Raw genomic sequence first — 21,527 nt, 5'->3', positions numbered from 1 at the left:
CCTTCTTACCAAATTTCGTGATAATTGGTTTAGCCGTTTTTGAGTAAATCGAGTGTGATAGACAGACAGTAAGACATTGAATCGATTTTAATAATAAAAAAATTGCCATTAGATGCGGTTGCAGAAGTACTTGCAAAATTAAATAGAAGTCGCACAGTCATTAAATGTAAACACTTGGACGTGATTGTTAAAAAGTAGGAAATTTACCAAGCTTTACGATTTCCGCACCCAAACAAAGGGCAGAACTGCCACTGCCAGCAAAGTTTGGATCATTTGAGTCATTTGCTGCGGCGGGAGCAGTTATCTTTACAGAGATGCTTAAGGTATTTAAGGGGGTGGTAGAAACTATGCTAGCAAACATGAGAGATTTGAGCGCGCACAAAAAAAGAAGCAGTCAACGCTATGCGCAAGTTACCTAGTGGCACAGGACTTGGTCTTTCAGAGAATACTTGAAAACAAAGTCGACTTAGTCATTGTCATTGGAACATTATGAAATCTAGATTGTGAGATATGGCGTACAGATGAAAGTAGATAAGTGGCGATATGGGCATACCGAAATGTACTCATAGAATAAACAATAAAAATCCATGAGATGGTCACAAAGATACTCACAACCGGTATAACGACTTGAAAGGGATTCTGCTGCAAAATGTATCGTTGAAAGGAAACGCAAAAAGTTTCGACGAATATGTGACGCACCCACGTCAAGTTGTACTGATTCCCTAAGGCAAATAGCGAACTTCTGCTTCAACTTTGAAGTTGAGAAATGCTGCAAGGCCAGACGACGCAATCAGCAAAACAACAGAATAGCTACATGAGCAACACAGAGAAACGCGGACTCTAAGTGACTGTGAAAATAAACTAACTAATGTCACGGATACAAAAGAATACTGTCGAAAATCATAAGTGAATGTTCTCCAGTGATTATCTGTCCACTGTCCATAAAAGGCTTCCTGTTTCCCGACTTGTTTTACTGTGTCAATACTTTTGTTACACTTGCCTTGTGTTAACTTTACTATGCCGAAATAAATATTTTAGTCTTTTCACTATATGGTTTCATACGTGTTTTGATGAAACCTCTTCAAACTCCTTTCTCCTAAAACAATTTTTCACAGTGTGCCAACAATATTGGTTCACACTACACTATACACGGATAAAAGGGTATCCCGCAAAATTCAGCAGCATCGAAGATGGCAATCTTTTCTTTTTGCTTGAACCTAAGTACGCTCATTTCAAAGTATTATTTAGTACCTTTTAGTTACACTTTTTAATACCCAAATTTCCCGCTTCCGACAACACGGGATATATTCCACATAGTTAAAGAAGGAGAAAAGTTACTCATTGCCAAGCTAAACGCACATGAATGCCAGAAGATGAAACCTACGACCGATGCAGTTAACCGGTGGCTAGCGAAGCTGCAGATGGACTTGAAGATACTGTGGAATGAAGGCACTCTCGATGTATTGGAATGTATCATAACCGATTTCTTCGACAGACTTCTATGCTGCAATTTGAATGATGAATCCGTCCTAAGCCCACTCTTGTGGGTAATTATGGATAACGAAGTACTATCGCTAAATCTCTCCACTAGTGCAGCCGTCATTAGTTCGCCGGATGATATGAACTGACAGTTGCTTTACGCCGTTTGGAGAATGCCGGCAGTTGTTCGCAGGGCATAAAATAGCAAGAGCGCTTATCCCTTAGTGGAAAATTTGTATCATTGGTAGAGAATGTTACCAATTGATATTCTGGCGAAAGAAGAATCATGCTTTTATGTTAAAGCGTATTCTGTCGAAAAATCGTCTTATGCAATTTAGGCGCTGAATGGCAGGAGATGAGGAACGAGATTGGTCAAGCCAATCTACGGTAAAGTAGGTTCAAATATTACTCAGCGTTTTAGTAAATATGATTATCTCGATTTGGGCCTGATAATACATCCGGATGGCTCAAGTGGTTAGAGCGCTGGGCTGTCGTTCAAATTTCACTGGTGGTAGAGGGATTTATTATCTTGACTCGATGTCGAATGCCAGTCAACTCAGCAATGAATGAGAACCTGAGTCAAATCAGGGTAATAACCTCGGGCGAGCGCAATGCTGACCACATTGTCTCCTGCGCGCTATCCTGTAGTGTACCCTTACGCTCTTGAATGAAGTGCTCTAACACACTTCAAGGCCCTGATCTAATTTGGATTGTTACGCCAACGATTTATCACAATTTCGACAGATACCGCATTTTACCTAATACTAGCACTAGGTGCTAAGCATTTAGGTTCGGACGATCCTATCTACTTAAAAACTAAAGGGGCGCTGGTGGTGGTGGCCGGTTGTAAGTTAATGGGAGAATCCGTCGAGAACTCCCCGCAGCATCGAGTACGTATGCAGAATGGTGTACTTCTGCGTGGTTTGAACCAGACTGTGTGAAAGTCCCAGGACATCAAGAGAAGCCGTGAGGAATTTAGGTACAATACCTGTAGCTGACAATATCATGGGAACTACAACCACCCGCTCGAGACGCCAAATTTCTTTGATTTCCCGAGCCAATGTTACGCCAACGATTATTATTATTATTATATTATAATTAATACAGTCCAAAGCACCCGATCTTCCCGGAGGACGCAAAGCATGTGGTATTTCAATGTTCCTGGAGTTAAAAGAGCTGAATTGCTAGCTACAACTAAGGGATACTTACATACACAAATAGTGATGGCAACAATTCATAGCAACTTAGGCAGGACGAATCAGTCAGGAACGAAAGAGGAATACAAACCTGAACTTGAGCATTAGACAAATTCTTTTCCAGCTTCACGACGAAATAGCATGTGACAGTACCGCAGTACTTTTAAAAAGTTTCACTTTTTACTAGAAGACAGGTCGTAAGCAGACATTGAATCGCTTTTAAAAAGATTCAAAAATAGGGACTAACGGTTTCGTTCTGGGCAGAGACAACTCATCAGGCGCTGCCTCACCTCTGCCCTCCGAGCAGCGTGACCGAAAGTGGCAGCATGTGGAAAACGCTCCTTTTTATATTCGCAAAAGCACATCACGTAGATGTGGACTTGGTGGTTGTTTAACAAAACACCTAAGAAAAGTACGGTAATTTTTGGAGCTAGGATTTTTAAAAAGGCAACTTCTCCACTGTGCTGCTGGTAATTCCAACGAATGTTCTCACAAAGTGTCAAGTGGAGTTCCTCAAAACTAGTTATTTTCCAGTTGGTCATGCAGCTCTGAGTTCACTAGCTCAGTTTGAACTTGTTAGTGATATAAAGAGTTTAGTGTAAGGTGTATATTATTTACCCTTTTAGTCAACCTTAAGAAAAGATTCATGTTATTTTCTGGCTCCGGTCCTAGGTTTGCTGTAATTTAAAATCTCAATAAATCAAAACTTTGTTCGTAAACTTTGTCTTAGCATCTGAAATGAACGTTTTCAACTGTTTTAACTGTTATAGTTTCCAAGGATAGAACTCTGGTTTTAAAAAGTTCATTATTTGAGTTTTTGAGGAGGTAAATACTCCTAACAGCGCTTATCAATATGCTATCTTTTAAATTATTATTCTTCTTGAATGGAATTATAAAAGCACAGCATTCTGAAATTATTTTTTTTTTAAAAACTCTGCAATTATTAATTACTCCAGTTGATTCCTTTTCTTTTTCTATTTTCAGAGTTCGTGTCGAATATTACGTAAACGAAAACACATTCAAAGAAAGACTGCAATTATACTTCATTAAAAATCAGAGATCAAGTAAGTATCACGAGAAATTGTTCTACGGAGTTTCACTTTTTTGCTCCTTCTGGGATCTGAAACCCCATTAAATCCAATGAAGAAAAATTAGAAAATGATCAAAGTCCCAGGCGTAGGCAATTCTTTTTATCTGGCATCATTAATTCGTTGGAAAGTTTCTCACCATTTCCCACTTCTTCCTGCTATGAAATTCTATCGATTCTATTATTCATTGTGTGAAAATGTGTTTGTCTGCAACAGAAAAAAATACCCTGCGGCATTTTCAATAATTGAATAGCGAGAAATTTAATCCTGAAAATAGATAAAATTCGAAATCGCTGAACCCCTAATTTTTATAATTGACCAAATTGATTATCTGTTTTCAGCATGACAGCCCAAAACCACTTACTTATTCACAAATAAGGAGTGATCTCAGTCAGATATCTTACTGGGGAATAAAATAATATGTTGCAGTAAATTTGAATACGTTGCACGCAAGGATAAAATAATATTAGGTCAATTTACCGAGATTGGCAGGAAAAAACCACAGCTAAGGGAATGGCCACGAAGAGCATACGAACGAAAATACGAAGACTGCAAATCACAAAATAGCTGCTAAGGTACATCAAACTTGGAAAATTGTCAATAGTTTAATAAAAGACAGTGAAAACTGTGGGAAAATGTACATTGGCAGTAGAACAACAGCCTTTTCAAATCAGCTAAGTTTAAAATATTAAGAAAGGCATCCGCTTCTTGCTATGCAGCGCAGGAAATTATAGTAAATGAAGGAGTTATTTCAAATTTAAGGAAATGTTGCGGCTGTGAAAATTCATCACAAATTGACGAAAATGTCCAATCATAGGCAAAAAGTCGTGCCCGAAATTCAAATGAAATATTATCAGCTGGCGTACTGGATCTTTTTTTCTCTGTATACTTGCCTGTGTGGTATACCAATATTCCTCGTTTAACATTAAAACGGCGGAGTTTTAAAAGAAAACCTTCAAAAATCGGATCTATTTTTAATTTATAATCCAGAATAAAAATAAGAAATTATTAACGAAAATGCATAATCGTGTTTTGGGACAGAACCACGGATGCGTGGAATGATGTATAAAAATTTCACCTAGACTGGTTCAGCAGAATTTTAGCCATTCGTTCCACCAATTGAAAAAAATATTGTTTCCAGAAACATATGTTTAAAGTTTCGTTTTATAGGGACGCAAACATGGTGTGCGCTCTTCTATTAATTGTAACTATCATCATCATCAACAGACAACCCGGTTTTGCCCCGAGGTCCACCGTCGTTATGTAGGCTACGGAATCGTCTACGGAGGATTCTTCGCTCAAATGTTTCGAGCGAAACAGTTTCTATAAGCTGATATAGTGTTTGTTGGAACCCAACTACCGTGCGTGGATTTCATCGTCGTAGCCGATATCTGTTCAACCCTCAATAGGAGAAATTTTCAACCGTCACAAAGTTGTAGTCTATTATCCTCTTGACCAGTGCGATTCGGTGTTGTTGAACAAAGAGTTCTTTGGCTCTGACGTTGCCATCATGCACTTCGCATTGCCTTCATTAATGTGCAGCTCAAGATTTCGTGCCGCTTGCTCGATCTGTATAAAGGTAAATAGTACTTGCTGCATCTTATATTGACATCGCATCGCGAATCACTTTCTCCAGAGCCATGTTAAAAAGGACGCTGAGGTTGAATTGTCTCGAGAGTGATCCTGCTGCTTCTATCTAGCCTCGCATATTGGTCAGGGTCAGCCTAGTCAGTTTTATCAATTTCGTTGAAATACCGAATTCTCTAATGGTCGTGTACAGTTTTATCCTGGCTATACTGTCAGAGGCGCCATTGAAGCTTCTTTAGTTTATGCCGATGATGTTCTCGGCGTACGAGGCTATCCGGCCTAGCATGATAGCGGAGAATTTTTTATAGATAGTACTCAGCAACGTGATACCTCTATAATTACTACACTGCCTGATATCTCCCCTTTTATGTTGCCAGTCGTCAAGCATTGATTCGCTGTTCCACACCTAGAGCATCAGTTGTTGAACCACTTGGTGTAATTGGTTGTCTCCATATTTAACCAATTCGGCTGTAATTCCATCGGTTCCTGGCGACTTATGATATTTAAGCCGATGAGCTGACTTTGAAGTTTTACCAATTCCGCGCCTGTTGCGGTTGTTCCCTGTACTTTTCAAGTTCACGCCTTTTTCGTCTCTAAAATTGTTTCTCCGCACGACGAATTTCGTCATAAATCTCTGCCCGTGGCCGCACTCTTTGAGAATTACTCGGTTCCGTTGCTAGCGTCGTCGAACCAGCCGCTCCGACTCTTTTTGCGGCTGGGGCCAAGTATATTCGTGGCCGTATCAATAATAACAATCTTCAGGTGGTTCTGAACATTATTTGTTGATACTTCATCTCCAGAATTTCTGTTAACTGCGGTTTTTGTGGCATCTATTTCCCTTTTATAGGTGTTGCGGAGAGCTGTGTTGTGGATGGCTTCTGTGTTAACCCTCACCTGATTGTCCCATCTAGAGAGTAAGTGTGTTTCCGTGCAAATCAGGTACTTTCGACAACTATTTCGAGCGATACTGCTAACTGAATAATCCGCAGTCCGTTATCGTTGGTATCCTTATGTCAGCTATGAGAGCCGACGTATTGCCTGAATACGGGCTCCGTCCCTACTTGACTGTTAAGGTCTCCAAGTGAGATTTTGATATTTTACTTGGGACAGGCTTCGAGGATCCCATCAACTACCCCTACTTTGCAGTCTCCTCTGAAGGGGCGTGAACGTCAATGCGGCTTATATTTCAAAATTTGCTTCGCAAGCCCAGAGTGCATAGCCTTTCGCTTATATTTTCAAAGCCGATAATAGCAGGTTTCATTTTTTGGCGTACTAGGAAACTTACTCCGAGCACGTGGTTTACTCGGTGGGAACCTAAAAACCAGTGCCTGTCCAGCTGTTTTATCGGCCTTGTATTTTGAGAGGGTATCGCCTAGCTGCTGAGCAGCATTCGGCCTGTACAGGGAGCGCACGTTCCATGAGAAAATGCGCAAATCGAATGTGCTGCCTGTGACAAAGTAGTGAAAGAAAGAAAACTACAAAACTCCCACTATTATCGTTATGGTCGCTGAGATCGTGTTTCCTCATCACGTGGCTGAGCAATGTGCTGTCAGAGCCCACCTTTGCATTCAAATCACCCATCATGATCACCTGTTGCTGTTTTGTATTTCTGGCATGCGATGCACTGTGTGGCCCAAGAATTAATGTCCTTGTTCATGGACGGCCAGAAATACTTCGCGGTGACTAACCAATTCGTTGTTCGAATGCTTGGGTGCGCCTGATTGTGAACGGCGTGAAATACTTCCTTTCGGAAATTGGCCGAATATATAATATAACCTTGATTCCTTGTCTGCTGTCTCGCAGTATATACTCAATGATGAGTCGAAGATATGAAACTTCCTGAATATATATTTAGGCCTACGAACCGATTGCCACTTTCGGAAGGCAGGCTTTGATATATGTTATTCCTACTCCCCGAACACAAAGCACCGACGGCCTATGCCAACTCAGAGACCGTGGCTGTTAATGAGGCCACCATCTACTACAGCTGAGCAACCTGACTTAAGTTATCGCAGGGCACCTCAGAAACCATGGGTCGCACGTGTACCTCATAGATGTTCTTCGCGATGACGGCTAACATATCCAGAAACCTCGAATCCGCACACGTCAGGATGGCCTGTGTGCTCTCCGGAAGCCTCTGAAGCGATAAAAATTGTAGCAGCTCGGTGTCAACTTTATCAGCACTCAACTGCTGTATCTTACACAGCAGTTGACTTGTCGCACGGTTACCTAGCTTTAGCTTTGTCAGTCAGCGGTTAAATTTATCCGCCGCACTTACTGACAGTCGTTTTACGAGCTGCTTTTTCAACCGCCTATAAGAGCAGTCCGCTGTGACGCTGGCCAAAGTGAATTTAGCCATCGAGTTGGAGGAAAAGACTTTTGCCGTGGTGTAACAGAAGTCCAAGGAGTCAGTCTTTGAAGTCGCTATTGCGGCCGTTGTAAAGTTCAACATCACTGAAGGCGATGAACTTGTAGTTGTTGTTCCAAATAATGGTTTCGTGTCGGATACTGATGTTGCATTTGTAAAAGCGCTTGCACTGAATATTGATGTTGAATAGGCTTGAGGTGCATTAGTCGTTTCTTGGAATCCTAGTTGCCATCTGTACAAATTATTGAAATGTGAATCTGTTGAATCAACTGCTGTGATGGTTGCGGTCAAAATAGCGTTGCCATTGTTGATGAAATGAATGAATTGTAATCCTTTGCACTATTTACTAACTCTCTAACGCATTTCGATTGGTTCAATTTCACTTTTTGCAGGGCAAGGCAAACAATGAGTGCACTTGTAGGATCACCAATCGTGATAAACACTTTATTTTAATAATCGTGAGGAGTCCTCCCTACTTGAGCTTGAACTGACATCAGAAAACAATTTTCGCTCAGACGCTGCCTCACCTTTGCCCTGGGAGCAGCGTGAACGAAGCGGCTCGCAGGTATTGTACGCTCTCTTTCATAATTCGTAAAACACAACAAGGGTGCGAATTACATTCGGCGTAAATCCGCCCATAGTTCGGACCAAAACTTAGCCGGAGTAAGGCAACTTCTTTTTAGGGGTTAAGGAAGAGGGAGGAGGTAAAAAAAAAGAAATTGGGGAAGCCCAACTAAACTTACGGCAGACTCTATGTTCGAAAAGCGGGCCGCCATTTGGCACTGGAACTCAACATTTCCATTAAGCTCTTCAAGACCGCATTTCCACATCACGCGTCCGAGCAAAGTGTTATCAGCGCACACCTTTTCATTCAGATCATCCGTAACGATCCCAGGGTTCTTTTCAGAAAGTTTCTCCGAGTACGTTCCCTGTTAATAGACCATCCTGGAAACGTAACACAATTCGGGGTCTAAACTGGTATCTAACTCAGTAAGCATATTATAACCACAGAACAAATCCTGTCCCTGATATCCAAAGCATACTCGCAATTCTTCTTATTGCCGGTGGCTAAGTTTTCCATTTTTTGCTCTACTTGACCCCATTTGGAAATACGATGTATGAGGGTCCTTGTATTACACAAAGTAGTATGTATACCAAACAATGTCTTAACACTAAATCCCATTTAATCTTCTTTTATCTTTTTTTTTCAGGTTTACGAATACGAATCGCTGATCTATTTTTTAAGCTCCTAACGTGTGTTCTGTACATTGTGCGTGTGATAACAGATACTAATCCGACATTTGCTACATGGTGAGTAACTTGTTACAAGGACTTAGCTCAGCTGATGCTAGCGGAGCCAGTAAACAAGATGGGGAGAGTGCGATGATGTTCTTTCATTGACATCACGATTTCTCCTTTATTGTTTGTGTTTCGCAATATCCTTATTACTTTTCTTTTCACTATCTAGCTCGGGCTGTACAGTTGGCAATAAGACAGAATTTCTGGAATCGGCCTTGTTGACTGAGGAAGCCTTCCAGGAAAATCCGATTATTAATTGGGATGCTATATTATGGGTGAATCGTCCGACATTTCTATGGGCCATACAATTAGTTCTAGCATTAGTATCACTTACCGAGGCACTTTTACTTACATACTTAGGATATAAGGTGGGTGATGACTGAGTGGAGAGATGTTAGGGGAGTTGTTCTTTGTAAATGTAAGCGATCATAATTCACGTTCTTATTGCAGGGTAACATATGGCAACAAATACTATCTTTTCATTTCATACTTGAATTAGTAACGACAATACCTTTTGCATTAACGGTAAGCTTTTAATCACCTATTATCCCCTAATGTGAAGCATAATTGGCTTTTATTTATTCATAGATACTATGGCCGCCTTTACGACATTTATTCATACCAGTTTTCCTGAACTGCTGGCTGGCGAAAAGGTCGTTGGAGAATATGTTCGTAAGTATATTTTCTCAGAACCTAGTCAAAAGGTATCTTGTAATTTCATAAAGTCTTTAGCGGTAAGAGAGTACGATTAGTGGCGGATTTTCCCGGAAACAAATTGTTTTGGGTAGCAAGAAATGAAATTGGATGGAAGAAGTATTATTTGATGCCATTTAAGCAGAAACCATATCATAATATAAGACATCAAAAGGCAATAGTCGACGAAATTACAGCAATATGCATAATAAATCCATTTAAATAATGAAACTCATGAGCGAATCAGGAGAAAAATTGCTGCTCGAATAAATGTGAATCTGTTTTTGAAGTGAACTAATAATTCTTTTATCTCCCCGATCCTGTTGATTTATTTTTTGGGCCATCCGTATAGATTTTCCTTCTGTTCAACATAAGCATCGCTTCCAGCCACTTCTTCTTCTTCTGGAGTAATTTATGGCCTAAAATCCTCAAAAATTTCCGTTTGGGAATCAGTATCTCGTAATTAGGTGACTTGATTTCATAGAAACTGGAAACAATGAACCTCCTTAATCCGGGGTCAAATTGCGATTCATCGTGGATGTTTGCGTTCGTTTTTTTTTGGCTACTCATTTGCACAGCATTAGCCGCATCTCAGTATGTGGTATTCTCACGAACTAAAACCACTCACACCCCATATTCCAACAAGACTAAGTATTACTTAAGAAAAGACCTTCAGAATGCACCACCACCTTTGGGTTACACGGACGACGCATTTCACTGGTTCCAATGGAAGAAAATGTTCTGCGGATCTTCACATGCAGTGGTGCATTCGGGGCAACCAAGGGTCCCTGTAGGAATCATCCCACGGTTGCTGCTATCTTCTATATAGTTCCTTTTCAGTGGCTTTTTAAAATTCGCATCATCCTCTAGAACATCTAGATGAATTATTCCTTCAACGACGCACACTGCATCTCCCCATACTATTATATACGGGCTGCACTTCCCGGGTGGGATAGGTCGGTATAGCGAACACACCCTTCTCCGGCTTATGCAAAATGCCACATATCTCACGGCCACTGTGATAAGCAACCTGTGACTACGATTAGGTTTTTTTTAGTATTGGTCATCATGTCTGCTAAAGATAAACAAATGTTTTCTATTTTCTCTCGTCCAGAGTCCAAGTATCTTTCGGAGATAAACTAGGCATCGATCATGACTCCCAGGTAATGATCCATTTTGTAACGACCTCGTGATTACCAACTCAGATTTTGGCAATTGTCGTTGTCTACTCTAACTTGCAAAGGCTGCGCGCTCCATCATTCATAGCACCCACACCTCCACTATGGAATCTGAAGTGGTACTTGCTGTCACAATTAATTCTTCTGACCCATTGTCCTTCTCGTAACATAAAAACTTTCCCGAAGGGTAACTCTCGATTAACTCAGTAAAATAACCGAGTTTAGTTAAGGTGTTCTTAATTCAACGTCAGTTGGGCGAAATAAAGGCTTTGCGCCATCTATCAATGAACAACTTCTTTCGAGGCAGATCATCAATCATTGCTATTGGACATTCCACGGAGCGAACTCGGCGAAACCTATACTGGCGCTTCGGTTGATCTTCCGCTGGCTCAGTGAACAGAAGGAGCAGCCTGTTGTACATTATTCTCCAACATCTTCCCCACAGTGTCTAAAGGAGAAATAGAGAAATATGGAGAGCGCACACCAGGGACTTAGAAAGCCGAAAGTTCCTCGCACTATGCGCAAGTCAAATGTGCTTATAAACTACTCGGCCTTAGCAGCCAACTACATTGCTTTGTTAGGATTCTCGTCTTATAGTGGAGCTTTGTTATCTCCAATACCAATACCAAGACTAATTTGAAGATTTTCTAGCTCTACGATTGATGGTTTCCTGCTATGCTCATATGTCAGCACTACCAAGTATATTCTGCATTCTAGTAGCATTGTCATGATTTCGGAAAAAAATTACTGCGTACGTACCTTCTTCATTAGAAATAGTTATTTTGTCCTGGAGAAGATCCTCCTGCCCTTTTTCTTCTTGTTACTAATCACTTTTATCCATTGTTCGGGATGCCAATGCTGAGACCGTGCTTTCACAAAATTTCTCGTGGAATTAGCTTTTTTTGGTGAAGATGCTTTTAAGGTTTTGTGTCAAACAAAACGTTATCAAAAACGGTCTACTGCCTGCCTACCGGTCTGTCCGTCGCACCTTCCATTTTAGAAACGGTTGAAAGGTAGGACCGTTGAATCTCACTACATGCAATGAGTAACATGGTCACACGTTGAGTTTAAGGGGGCCCCATACGTGCAAAAGAGGGGGGTATAGATTTTTTTCACTGAGTATAGTCATCTGAGGTACCAAATGAAAAGTCTCAATTCATACTTTTCAAAATTGATATAAGTTTCGACATTGGTTGCAAAGGTTAGGAGGGCAGGGGTTGGAAGAAGGTCAGTTACTTCATCATCATACTAAAATGAATAGTTTGGCAAACGATATGGGTAAACATTACGAACTAGGTACAAATGGGACAAATGTCCCCTTAAATAAGCTTCTGTAAAAAATACACAAAACCTTTAACACCCTGAAGAGCTTAGCTTCTGAATTTCCGATTTGTTTCTTAATAACAGCTTGCTGGGGTTCTCAGAGTGCACTGACATCGTCGTTACTTTACTCACCCACTTTCTCGCCAACATTATCCGAAAGATATGTCTCCATTGCCCTCATATATAACAATCGAATGCTCCTCATCAAATCTCGATTAATTAACCGACTTCAGTTATGCGTTCCCCACGGTAAAGAAACGTTGTACTCGTTTCCTGTTTGTTACACTGCGCTTGTTTTAATCCGAATGGCCATCCATATTCCTTTCCAAGTCCCGGATGGCTTTTCATTCTTCAGTCTATATGAATTTTCGCATGCTGGTCTTTTGAAGATTATAGTAGCTGTATGTTCTACAGCTAGCCTCAGCTTGGATCTCATCCCTCGAAAGATGTCTGTCTTTTCAGTCTCTCCTTTGTAATTCAATTTAATCACTTTTGTGATAAAATCTCCTGCTAAAAATCAAGGTCCTCCAGTTTATGTTGCTTCCTCCTCGAAGAGATCAATTTTCCTTTCTTTTCAGCGTAATGACTTGATGCCAGATAGTAATTCTTAATTTTCAGGCCCGTTGTGGTTAGGTTTCTATATACCCGTAGTTCCGCCTGCACTTATACCTTCTTCACCGCAGCGGTAATAAAGATTAATTCTGCCTGGATCTTTCCAATCCATTTTGATATGACCTGGATCGAGACATCACTCGTTTTCGAGCGAAGGCGTATTCTGGGTCTGGTCCAAGTCATTTATATGCCTCTATTCCTTAGAGGGTAACTTCACCAGGGTTCAGATTTGTTCCACGTCATTTGTCTCTGCAGCTTTGACGTTTATTTCCTCTGGCGAGTTATTCGGTGCCTTCTTCGCTCCTTCCTTTAACAGTGGAAGAGTCAAGTTTAGTATCTCAGCTGTAATCATTGCCTATAGCATTTGACGGAAGTACGTTAGCATGTACTTCTGAATATATTACATGTACTTGTTACAGGATTTCACCTTCCTGTTACAAAGTTTGCAGACTTCCTACGAATTTAAATGATAAGTGACTGGATCTAAGTCGCAATCTAAACGATATATTTAAACCAAACGATTCAACTTGGCCTAATCTCCAGTAGATGGAGGGTGGTCCTGAAACTAATTTTCGCTACCATAATTCAGTAGAGCCCACCGTAGCCTTTCTTTTTGTTTCACTTACGGCATAAGGTTAGACCGCTCGAACGGAATATTATTATACTTAAAAGTCTAAAGTGTATTGCTGGAAATCATATTCAACGTAACAACTCCTCTCCGGTATTGCATCCACTACATAAACATCTAACTGACGCTCACAACAAACCAAAGATACGTTGAAAGAAAAATAAACCCAGGCTGTCTTGCTTATACTACTGCATTTCTGATTCAAGCTGGAGAAGGCAAGTGGCGAGGTGACCTCAAATCAACCGCATTCTGTATTCATTTGAGTAGAATAGCTAACATTCGTGAAAGAAAATTCGTCCTTATTAGCATCTTCGATAACATTTCATAACCAATTCCCGGGTTCTTGGTTCACGAATTTTCTTACCAAAGCAAAAATATTATAAAATTGACAGTAAACCCCTCAATTTCGCGTCGTGGAATTGATTCCTAAGATAACGTTTAATATGTTAACGATGATGTTACACGACACATAATGGTTCATGGCAATAATAAACATCGTAAAGATTATACTTTTCCATTCACTTCTACAAAGACAGACGAAAAACTGGGACCTACTGTTACCATTGTGGGCTACCTACCCACATAAGCTTCAATATTCCTAATGTAACACTCCAGAATCCGAGAGTACCCATGCTAGAGTGGTCTGATTTTTTTCTAAATAACCCTACCAGGTTGGATTCCGCCACTAATTATAATATGAAAATTCGTTAGTTAGTCCTTAAAATCCAGGTCGTTCACGCTGAAATTTAAAACAATATCCAATCCTCCCCCAAAAAACGATGAATTACTGTATCGACGTGATATCGTGGCATCAGTGTCTCAAACTTTGTTCTTCTAAACACACTTTTGTTCATCTTGCTAGATTAATGGCACTGGTAAGAAATGCATATCACCTTACTTAGTGCGTTCTGTTCGCACATCCTGCTCTGTAGAAAAAAGCTAGTTGTCATTTGCCTCAATAATTTACCAAAACGTTTTCCACTTTTGTCGTCCTTTGAAGATACTCCAAGTAACTGCCTGGTTAGAACTTAGAATGTTTTGCCAAATGCATGCTTTTTATGTCCTCTTTAACTTTGCCTCCCATTAAGGGAATACTTTTTATTCAAGTTTTGTGAATTTCAAGCCATCTTTCCCTTTATATAGAAGAAATAGACCATTGTTGCAAACAGAGACATCATTGGCTTTTTGACTTTTGTATTATTTTATCCTTTATACTGCAACGAGGGATAGGTCATCTTAATATCTAAAGCTTCTGAAAGTAAAGTTGTTCAACTGTACTTTACTTTCTTCTTCAGTTCTGTTGCTTCTTTGTTACCTTGATTTTTGTTACACTGATTCCACTTACTCAGTTTTGGAAATTCACTGAAAACATTTTGGGAGAAGAATGCAGGGTCTATGGCAAGTGTAACTTATTGCGACCTCCGGGTACACTGCCTTTGAAAAATAAAACTACTACATATGGTTGCCATTCACCCCTTGGTGGGGACTAGCTTGTCAACAACACCTCAGTGACAGCATTAACGATTCGCAGAATTGCGCTTCAACTCCCCCCAGGATATCCTGAGACGCGTGCACTCTTCCTCTCCTATTCTTCGCTAAGTGTTTGCACCACGAACTCGTTCTCTCCTGCATGCGTAATCAGCATTGGAATTGCCACCCCGTTAATGTGTGATCTAATGATTGCCACATAAGTCATCCGATCATATGGTGTGCTGGTGACATGCATGTCCACCGATCAAGTTCTTCGTTTGAAATAGTACCGGGCAGCGTACTCCGACGATATGCTATTCACGTACGCTTGGAGCTTTCAAGTGATATCTGCCCTCGATCTAATTACCTTAATCTAGCCTAGGCAGAATGCCTATCAGGACACCCATAATTAGCCCTTTTATAATAAATTTCACTTAATTTCGAGTTTTCCTTACCGAATAAACACTTAGAAGACCTTTCGCCTTTTTAAGGTTTTGTGTGAAACAAAACCTTATTAGAATCGATTCGATGTCTGTCTGTCCGTCTGTCTGTCTGTCTTTTTTTTTTCTTTTTTGTTGAGGAGGTGGAAATCTTCAAAAAGACACTGGTCTGGACACACCAGCGTGTGGGATTTTTACCCACTAAAACCACCCCCGACTCCCTCCCTGCCCCGCGGAACCACCATAAGGTATTACATCACGGGGCGGAGTCAGTTCACTCTAGCTTTGTCACCTTTCTTCTATACGCGGCGCACGTGACCGCGCTTTTCTCCTTTCCTCTGCCTTTCGCAATTTATCTTGAATAGATGCAATCATGGAGTTGACCGCATCCCAATTTTCTTGATGTGCTAGCATTTTCGGTACCAGATTTTCTGGTACCAGCACCTCTCCTAGAGTCTCCTCTAGATTCCTCCTTTCTTCCACAAATCTCGGACAGTGGAAGAATACATGCTCTGGGTCCTCTGGGACTCCATTGCAATTTGGACAATCGGGTGAGGTCTCCAATTTAAAGCTGTGAAGGTATTGGAGATATCCTCCGTATCCCGTGAGAAACTGGGTGAGATTATAATTAATCTCACCGTGTCGTTTCTCCAACCACTCCTTGATGGCAGGAATGAGCCTGTGCGTCCACCGGCCCTTTCCCGAGCGTTCCCACCGCTCTTGCCATCTATTTATGGATCTCTCCCTCTCAGCGTTCTTCGTCCGCGATGAGGAAGAGGTTGGCTTTGCATGGTATATATTCGCCATCTCATCTGCCAAGATGTCAATCGGCATCATTCCAGAGATGACGAATGCTGCATCATCTGAGACAGTCCTGAAGGCAGAGCATACCCTCAGGGCTGTCCTCCTGTAGACTGAACTCAGTTTGGTAGCATTCCCTGACATCCACAACGCCTCCCTCCAAACTGGGGTCGCATAGAGCATGATCGAGGTCACCACCCTGGCTATAAGCAACCTAGAGGTATGCCGTGGCCCTCCCACGTTCGGCATCATCCTCGCCAGGGCCATACTAGCAGTGGATGATTTATCACAAACATACTGTAAGTGTTGCTTATAGCTGAGCTTCCTGTCTATCACCACCCCCTCTGTCTGTCTGTCTGTCTGTCTTTTTTTTTCTTTTTTTTTTTGTGCGTACACGGAGGTGGAAAATCTTAGAAAGACACGTCCGCCGCAGCTCCGCCGCCCGAACGGCGGAACAACAGCGGGCGCGTGTGGGATTCACACCCACTAAAAACCACCCCCGGTCTCTCCAGCCCCAACCCCGCGGGACCACCATTGAGGTATTACTTCGCAGGGTAGGTTTGCTCTTAGGCACTCATACTTCTCCTATTTGCAGCTTTCCTCCTTCTTTGTTCTTTCAGCAACTCCTCCTGCATTTGGATGATTGCGGAGCTAACCGCAAGCCACTTCTCCTCGGACTCCAGCATCTCAGGAACCAAGCTCTCCGGGGTCCCGCTCCTGCCCAGCACCTGGTTTAAGCTCCTTCTCTCCATCGCAAATCGTGGGTCTCTGTCTGTCTGTCTGTCTATCACAGCCGATTTATTCAGAAACCGCTAAACCGATCGTCACGAAAATTGGTAGGAGTATGTGATCTGCCGTTCCCTTTACATGCAGTAACTGACGCCGTTTTGTATTAAGTTTAAGGGGGGCTCCCCATACATGTGAAAGGAGGATGCAAAATTTTTTTTCACAGAATGTAGCCATATGGGGTATCAAATGAAAGATCTCAATTAGTGCTTTTCGAAACTGGTTTAATATTTAATATTGGGTGAAACATAGGGGAGTGAGGGCTCAAAATATGATCATCAAAAAGTGTAACAGGTCTCGTTCGCAGAACTTATCCAACCGAAAAATCTGAAAAAAATCGCAGTAGTGCATCTCTACGAAATCTAGGCCTCAAAATATATCCGGTTCCGATATCTGCACAAATAAAGTTAATAATAGTATATTTCCACATTTTAGAAATTTACCCGGCACCCCCCTTATGTTCATCCCAAAAGTACACAATTTGGCGTGCATATAAAGAAGAAGATAACGCACAATTTGGTGAAGTTTGAAGAAAATCAAACTATTATTAACAAAGTTATTGAGGGTGAAACTTTACAATTTTTTGTGAATTTCGTGCACCCTACAACCTGCATGACGTCATCATCACATATCAATTCGTCAATACCGCAACGAAGTAAGTTCGTATGAATTGGGTGGAAAAGAATTATTTTGTTTTAGTTTTTTAATCAATTATATATGAATATCAATTGTTTCAACGGGACATGTGTATATGCGTGCTAATGGACTTTGCGGGTAGTGCCTAATTCAGATAGGTATAAGAAGTAAATCGGAAATATGGGTACGATCAATCTATATACGTGCCTATATGTGTACAGTATTCGAAAATAGGCAGTTTGTTTGTTTAGGCTGAACGTAATATCTATGGCTGTAATATGTACATATGTCTCGAGTTTGGAAAAATATGAAGGATTATGTTGGAATTGTAGTTATACACGGATAGAAAAATGTGTGTTCCAATTTCTTACATAAGATGAACACAAAACCTTTATACCCGAAGCGCGAGCTTCCGGTATTCCGACTTGTTTTTTTATTTTTTTGACGTCTGTTTCGTACTGTACTGAATGCTCCCCCAAAAAGGATTCTCACATACCCCGCCTTGATCAACTCCATATTCAAACTACTTAAAGCAAATACTTGTACACCTTAAATATATAGACATCAAGCGCCGATGGCATTCGAAACCCAAAAATCAAGCCAGTATCCAGTCTTCACCTAAAATACAAATAAAAACTGCAGAAGACCAGTCAAATAAAGTCCAGACGTGTTTAGGTAGGTACATTTTAGTCATCTCCGAAGACATGAAACCGTTAGACTCCCAGACCTCTGCCAATCTACTTGCGTAACCATCATAGTTTCCTCACTGGTTAATACGCTAATTCAGTAGATCGAATGTAATAGCTTATACGTAGTCCCAGCAAAAAAGGCAATATTGATATTCCTACAGGGCTGGTCTATAGGAAAGTCACTAAAAAGTTTGATTTCGCAGTCAAAAACCATTTTACATTTCATTTTAAAATTAGGCAAAGGTTTGTGGTGTCCAGGTGGAGCTGGAACCAGAACCAAATAAACTCAGGAAAGGTAAAGTGTATCCAATTGCTTACTTGCGATACCTTCGTGCTGGAAAACCGAAGAAGTAAATTTTAATTTCTAACATTTAAGGCAAACGACGTTCCAAATCAAAGCAGCATAATCGTAGAACGCATATATAGCATGAACCAGTTTACGGTATCCAACCAAAATATAATACAAAAGCTGAAAGAAAAGTGGACATTTAATTGTCAAACTCCTCGCGGAAAAAATCGAGTTCCGCTATAATCCACCACTGAAAAGTGAATGATATTAGCCAACATAAAATGGTATTACAAACATTCCTTATCAACAGTGAAATAATTTCGGAGACTCGTCTCATTGGCAAATTTCATTTTATTATATCCATCAACCGATTTTACGATACGAAACACCTTAATGTCAAAGATCATAAAGGTTTTGTGATCATCATTGAAAACAATATAATACACAATCTTTTTCTTCAAGCTTTGTCCCGCCTTTGTGCTGTTCAGAAACGAGGTCAATTTATCTTGATCGGTTGCGCCATTTTGTCTGGTTAGATGAATGGAAAAGAGAGACTCCAAAATCACTATCTAGTTTATCAAGCCATCGTTATTTTTCCCGGCGTTTTGCTCATATCCCATCGACTTTGATGCTCAGACCAATTTTGACAAGGGTGTTTTCTGCAACGCGAATTACATGTCCATACCATCGAAGACACCCACAATTTCTCTACGATTGGTGCTTCCTCATATCGATTGCGAATGTCCTTATTTCGGATATGATATATGATAGCATGTTACGCCACTGGTACAATACGATATCTTTGTCTTCGTTGCTGCGGGGCGCCATTCATTATCTTTCATAATTAGCCAACACTCAGAACTACAGAGGCTGGCAGGGCAGACGACATTACGGTAAATTTTAGATTTGAGAAGTTCCTTGATGAATCGACCACACAGAAGATCAGATGTTGAATGCCATTTCATTGATGCGTAACACAATTTTAAAATGCAGTTCACCATTGGCTGATAGCATTGATCGAAGCTATTAAAATCGCTGAGTTTGTGTGCCATACGGTCAAAAGCAGACATTGGAAGGCAATACCTCTCACAGTGTTTAAGCAGTATTTGACACACCTGGTTTACGGTGTGGCGTATATGGTTGTCATGAATGGGTTCAAAAGCCTTTTGCATTGGACGAATTGGTAATTTAAACATTCTCCTGGACTACGTTTCTTTTTCCAGGTAGGAGTGGTAGTGCTGACTTGTTAGTCGGATGGTGCTCCACCCTCCTCAATAACACAATTAAAGAGTTGACTAAACCAGAGTGTTGCGTGCCACCTCTTGGCTTTTCAAGGCTTGACGAGATGTCGTAATGGTTTCCCCGATTTCAGTCGTTTGATTCCCTCCTCGACTTCTGCGGCACAGCAGGTGCAATTCCCCCAAATGTCAACAGTACTGGTGAATGTGAAGAACGATCAGATTTTTCCATTAGAATCTGCTAGAAATATTCTTCGACCGGTAGGCTAAATATCGTTGTTCTCATTAACTGGCGGGTGGCATAGGCATAACATAATGCCATAATTCTTTCTCTTTTCGTACCGAATCGAAACCATTCCATTTGCTGTGGTTTGATTCGCAAGCCAACAATCTACCGTAACTACAACCGCAATGTTGAGCTGCAATGGTCCCATGGGGCTTTGTTGTCAGTGGCGGTGAAAAATGGCAGCAGCTTATGATGATATAGTATATTCTCATGAGAACATGTTCTCATTATTAGTACAATTACAAGATCATCATATTGAGTGGGCGATCTACGTAAGTAGATGAGTATAGAGTCGTTTTTGTTGCAATCGCGTCCTTGTCCCAGTTTTTGCCACCGCACCATCAAGTTTCCTACAGAGCACAAATATCCGTGCACCTCTTCCGAAAGACTATTGCGATTTTTTGACAGGATCGGGGCTCGCCATGGGGCGTTGACAAAAGAGGCCACCCAATCATTTTTTCGAAGCTTTTACTCTATAACGCCACCATTTTTTAACAACATTCAATGACTCTGCTTGATCCGCCTGTAGGGGGACCTGTTGCTAAGAGAAGTCAGGTAAGACTTCGCAAAGTGAAATAATTCCTACTGTACTTTATTTATCTCTTCCATAAGAGAAAAATTGATTAACCTTTATTCTGTTTCTCTGTTCGGGGATGAAATTATGTTACACCGCCGTGACAACTTTGCACTGGACAAGCCAGGGCTCCAACCGAACTCTACGGAGAGAGCCTACGAAGTTGACGAACGTCTGGCCTATGACTATGTACCAATAAGATCACATTGGCATCCATTAAATTCCATCTAAGATCATTTTTACACTATCATTGCGTCTAACAAACTGGTACTCAATTGTGCATTGAAATACCGACGTATTAACCAGCTCTGCCTGTGGAGTGAAACACTGGTCACCATATAAAGGTGCTTTGATCTACATGCGCCATTGCAAGGCACTTCGTAGACTGGTGCTGGACTTACCTCCGGTCTCTCGGGCAAACCAAATTGCCCTCTTTCCATGTGCCTTTCAATCATTAGTTGAGGAACGCTTTGAACGATAAAAGTGCCCTTGGAATTGCATCCAGAGATTCTGATAAAGCTGCCCGGCATCTACGCTAGAACATTCTTCAGGGGAAAAGGGATTATATAATTGTTACGTTGTGGGTCGGGAATAAAGGTCTGAAGGGCAGCATTTTAGAGCATCTAACTAATGAAGTTAAAGTTCACTGAGGAAAAGGACAACTGATCCTCGAAATATCGATTTCTTTTTAGTATTTCTCCCTAAGAAACAAGCCGGACACAACGACATAGATACCAGTAGAATCAACATCTAACTAAGTTGTTATCAGCAGAGCTAACCTCGCGAAAATCCTAGCAATGCAGTATATTGTACTTTTCCAACTAAGACGATGATTCTTCCTCCTTTTTCCAAAGTAACCTTAATCTA

The 21,527-nt window shown here is 41.0% G+C and overlaps 1 protein-coding gene across 10 annotated transcripts in view; it reads left to right on the top strand.

Moving 5' to 3' along the window:
• LOC119654275 (potassium channel subfamily T member 2) overlaps positions 1–21,527 on the top strand; it is a 766,604-nt gene that overhangs the window by 542,784 nt on the left and 202,293 nt on the right. For all 10 annotated transcript variants that reach the window (XM_038059612.1, XM_038059632.1, XM_038059605.1 and 7 more), the window contains 5 exons: positions 3,660–3,739; positions 8,930–9,029; positions 9,187–9,385; positions 9,468–9,542; positions 9,606–9,689. In XM_038059612.1, coding sequence (XP_037915540.1) covers positions 3,660–3,739; positions 8,930–9,029; positions 9,187–9,385; positions 9,468–9,542; positions 9,606–9,689 — 538 coding nt within the window. The remainder of the gene's footprint in view (positions 1–3,659; positions 3,740–8,929; positions 9,030–9,186; positions 9,386–9,467; positions 9,543–9,605; positions 9,690–21,527) is intronic.

This window comes from Hermetia illucens, chromosome 1 (assembly GCF_905115235.1).
Source record: "Hermetia illucens chromosome 1, iHerIll2.2.curated.20191125, whole genome shotgun sequence".
Classification (NCBI taxonomy): Eukaryota; Metazoa; Arthropoda; class Insecta; order Diptera; family Stratiomyidae; genus Hermetia; species Hermetia illucens.
The sequence above is the reverse complement of the archived record's forward strand: the minus strand, read 5'-3'. Positions and strand labels throughout refer to the sequence as shown.